General features: G+C 37.2%; 1 protein-coding gene across 6 annotated transcripts in view; it reads right to left on the reverse strand.

The window, feature by feature from the left end:
* The window catches only part of LOC118743450 (alaserpin-like), a 34339-nt gene extending 30715 nt beyond the window's left edge, over positions 1-3624 (reverse strand). For all 6 annotated transcript variants that reach the window (XM_036476125.1, XM_036476119.1, XM_036476120.1 and 3 more), the window contains exon 1: positions 3439-3624. In XM_036476125.1, the coding sequence (XP_036332018.1) occupies positions 3439-3526 (88 nt within the window). In that variant the 5' untranslated portion in view covers positions 3527-3624. The remainder of the gene's footprint in view (positions 1-3438) is intronic.
* Between the last annotated feature and the right edge of the window lie 697 nt (positions 3625-4321).

Consider the following 4321-nt stretch of genomic DNA (forward strand, 5'->3'; position numbering starts at 1 on the left):
TTACCAAAACTGAAAGCTGTAATGCAATATCACCATTTGTTTGTTTTGAAATTCCCGATTCATATTATATGCACTTAATTGCATCTGATTTTTATTTCAGCAGTCAAAATTTTTTTGATTTTCACTGTAAATCGACAATAACTGCGGCCGACGCGCTAAACGAGCGGAGCGAAACTGAATAACATTTAATTTTTCGCTGATATTTAAACACTTAACAGTGAGTTCGAAAAAAACTGGCATTTGCTATAAAGTTTCAGTCTCTCAATTAATGATATTGTGTTATTGTAATGCTTGAAATACAATACCGACGAACGGCGAATTTCGCTATATTTCTCAGTTAGTCAACGACGTAGCGTAACCGTAGGTTGACGTACGTAGCAGCATACCAAATTCACTGTTGATAGAGAGAGAGAGAAGCAACGGCAAGTTTTCGTTAACATGCGAATCCCATAAGATACAGCCGTACCTAAATTAGCGCGTTGAGCGTTTCGCTTGTATCTTTATCTCTCTCTGACGCATTAAATTTATATACGCTAGAAGAAGAGAGGCCGACAGGCTTAACGCTTGACGCGCTTATTTAGGTATGGCTCATAGATCGTGTCTGCGTCAACCTACGTCTACGTTGACTGTTTGCGCTTTTAGTCCACATTTATATTTTTTTAGCTTTTTCATTGTATCTTGCAATTGGGCATAATAGTATAAGTGAAGTGTAAAACACTGCGAGCGGACAAATGAATAAATCTGAGGAAAACTTTTCTGAACTTGTGAAAAACTTGTCAGTCTCTGCTTTATACATTCATGCAAGTGTTTCTTGAATTGATTCATCTGTTTACTATTTTGTACACAAATAAACCCTGAAAAAAAGCGACTACTCCGGGATGTTGCCAGGATCAATCGCTCTCTTATTAACTCTTAATTAAGTTCCGATTTAGTTCGAATACGAAACATAAATTAGTCAGTTGATAGCAAGTATGGGTGGCTCTGGAGTCCGTAAGGCCCGTTTACATACAACTTTGGCGTTGCGTTGGCGCTGGCGTCGCTTCGACAGCTGATTATGACTACATGCATTTATATGAAAGTCTCCACATTACCAAAGTTGGCCAACGCCTTCTGCAGCAGGTTAAACTAGTACCTGAGCAGATTAGATGCAGATGCGCCCAACGAGTGCCGGCATGCGGAGAGACACCCCACGACTCAAGACATCTCTTCGTATGCCCACTAAACCCACTCAACTAACGCCTCTGTCCCTATGGAAAAAAAACCATCAAAGCTGCATGCTCCCGTTAGTTGAGCCTAGATGGTGTGTATTGGAAAATGCCGACGTGTTGGGATGAGAAGCTTATAAATGCTTATAAATGACCTTGTATACTCTGACTGCTTACGTGGATGGCGGTGGATGGTGATGATGTGCATACTTGCATCATAATATTTTTTAGGAAGGTCCTGAAAATTATGGATGAACGGTGCACTTTGCATGGTCATGCAAAATTGGAAAGTTTCTGGCTTCCGCTGCTTAGGGGCGTAAGCTTAAGTCTTTTCGCGGAAGTGAAATGTCTATGGGTAACTTTAGATGCGAAGCTGATGTAGGAAACTCAAGTTGAGCGGAAGGTAAATCGACGGCTCCAAGACCGAAATGGAAGTCTTTGCCATACTTAGGGCAGTGATCTCAAAGTGTGGTTTAAAATGAATCTGCCCTTTGAATTCAAATTTTGTTCTGAAAAACTGTGTTGGGAGGGCAGGTAAATTTGAAAACCCACTTGAGAAAACCGCCCTCCGAGTAGAAGACTGAACGCTAAACCGGGGTACATATTTTCTAAAGCCCTAGTAACGAGTTTGAACTTAAAATTGGTGGACTGCGGTCAGTTGTATCATCCGATTGGACCAGAGCTAACCATAGGGACAAGTGAGCGAAGAATTTTCTGGAAATCTGCCACACCATCGGGATGACATATGGTCGCCATAGATACCATCGACGTCACACTTCTGTACACCTCGTTTGAACGATGAGGATAGTACTGTTACTTTGCAGCTGTACGGGTTTCCTGAGACTGAGTTGGTGCATTTTTGGTTCGGATGTACTGAAAATGAACGATGATGCTACATTCTCTTTGTCTCGACAAACTACGAAGATCATAAAAGAATCTGATAAGTTTGCAGAAGAGTAATCTTTACCCATACCACCCACATGGTTTGTTTTATCTTCTTAATCCTTTCTCTAGGTCTTAAATACAATTTGCAACTATGCATGCCTGAGTGTGTGGAAACTTTCTTTGGGTGTTACGGCCAATCACAGTTCCTTCTTTTTCAAACATGCCGCTCATTTACTAAAAGACCGTCATAACTCGGAAAACATAAAAATTGCGTGTACAACCTTGAGTAGTTTTTTTTTTTTTTTGCATTTTTGCGGTAAATTGCAACTTTAAACGAGTCTCCTGAAAAGTCCCGTTTTTTTTTTTAATTGACATATAAAATTATTTTATTTGCGGTGCCAGACATAAAAATTATAGCTAATTATAGCTTCTCAGAAAAAACTGTTATTTTTCTATGTGGCAATTACTCTCATTTACAAAATTAAAAATTGTAAATACTTTTCTGAAATAGCAGTCTTGATCATGATAAAAACATAGCAAGGTAGAACCGTTCTCTCAATTTGTCGGCCATGATTTTTTTGTTGAAGTTTGCCAACATTTTAAAATCATATAAAAGTGAAAATAAAAAATTGAAATTGTTCGAAATTGTTTTTGCTTGAGATTGAAAATGAAAATGTGTGTGTGAGTTTGTGAGTAAATTTAAAAATTAAATTGTTTGGAAACGCCAAGAATTTCAAAAGTGACTCTCAGCGGTTCTACCTTACTATATTTTTATCATGGTCTTGATCGCATTCAGTCACCCCAAGGAAACCCCAAGGTGTTAGTACTGTTTTCACTTTTCAATTTAACGAATCAACTACATACATAAGTCATAACTAATAAAAAATTCAAAATTCACTTTTTGATTTATATGATGGATTTCATCGAATTACAACTCCCCACATCATTTTATGAAAAAAATTAAAATTTTTCCATTTCATTTACGATGTTGTTACGGTGTTTTGCATTTCAGCTGACGATATGTATGTTTGTGCGTCTCTTTATGACACATACTTTTAGATTTCACATTGATCTCTCCAGTCTTTGTGCCCTAGTATGTGCATATATACAAACATATGCAGTATAGGAATGTTTTGTAAATACCCTCCAGCTGACAGGCATTTTACAATGCTCTCACTGAACGACAGACAGTTCATTGCTCTCCTGCTCCTAAAATTACTACTATCTATGTCGCAAAGAGACATACTACCACATTTTGACAAGAATACTCAGCCCTGATCAGTTTCCATTGCCAAACATTTATCACAATTTTCACAAATTTTATTTTATTTTATTAAACTGAACTTACCAAGTTGACAATAGTATCCGCTTTCCAACTGGTGATTCCCGAAATGCGCTTGATATTTTAATTCGCGTCTATTAAATGACATAAACATTTGTTGACTGAAGTGTTTTTGGCTGCCTGAAGTAATTATGTGTACCGGCTGTGAAAGGCGGTCTGTTGTGCTCTGATGAGTAGAGAGCGAATGAGTCACAAATAGGTTTACCACTTGAAGAGCAACCGCTTGGATAAGTACATACATACTCTGTTTTCGTGTCATTTTTGGTACAACACTGCAACCAGTGTTCGGACTCTCGAAAGATTTTTTGTACTAGATAAGTCTAAACAGTTTTGTGGTACAAAGTTTTTTTTAATTAATTATTCTGTTCAACGATTAAATTTTACTTCACTCTCATTAACCAATAGATTTGCTATTATGGTTGTTTTTGGTGTTGTATTTAAAAATAAAATTCAAATTAATATTAATTATCTACTCTGCTGAGGGGCGGTGTAATATCAGAGTCTAGAGATATTAACACTGAAATGCCTCTTAATAAAATATAACTTTTGTGCAATTTAGGTGCGTATTCCGCCTGGGAACCCCGTCAGGACTAAAGCAACTTTTGTGGAAAACGTTTATAAATATTTTAGTTGTCGCTCCTTGGCAACCAATGAGAAACAACGGTGCGCACTTCCGCGACGGAAAAGTCTCTCGTAAAAAATTATTTTCCTTTCGTTTTTATAGATTTAATCCTTTGTCTGACATATTAACTATTTGGAAGAGAAATTCGGCAAAATAATTAAAACAAATGGGAACTCACAATAAGGTATGTATTTTTTATTTTAAAATAAGCCAAAATTAAAATGTGGTAGGTCCGAAGCTAAGCTCAGGAGAGTGGTAGCAATCAGA

This window comes from Rhagoletis pomonella, unplaced genomic scaffold (genome assembly GCF_013731165.1).
Source record: "Rhagoletis pomonella isolate Grant_MI unplaced genomic scaffold, Rhpom_1.0 Rhpom_scaffold_00007, whole genome shotgun sequence".
NCBI classification, from domain to species: Eukaryota; Metazoa; Arthropoda; class Insecta; order Diptera; family Tephritidae; genus Rhagoletis; species Rhagoletis pomonella.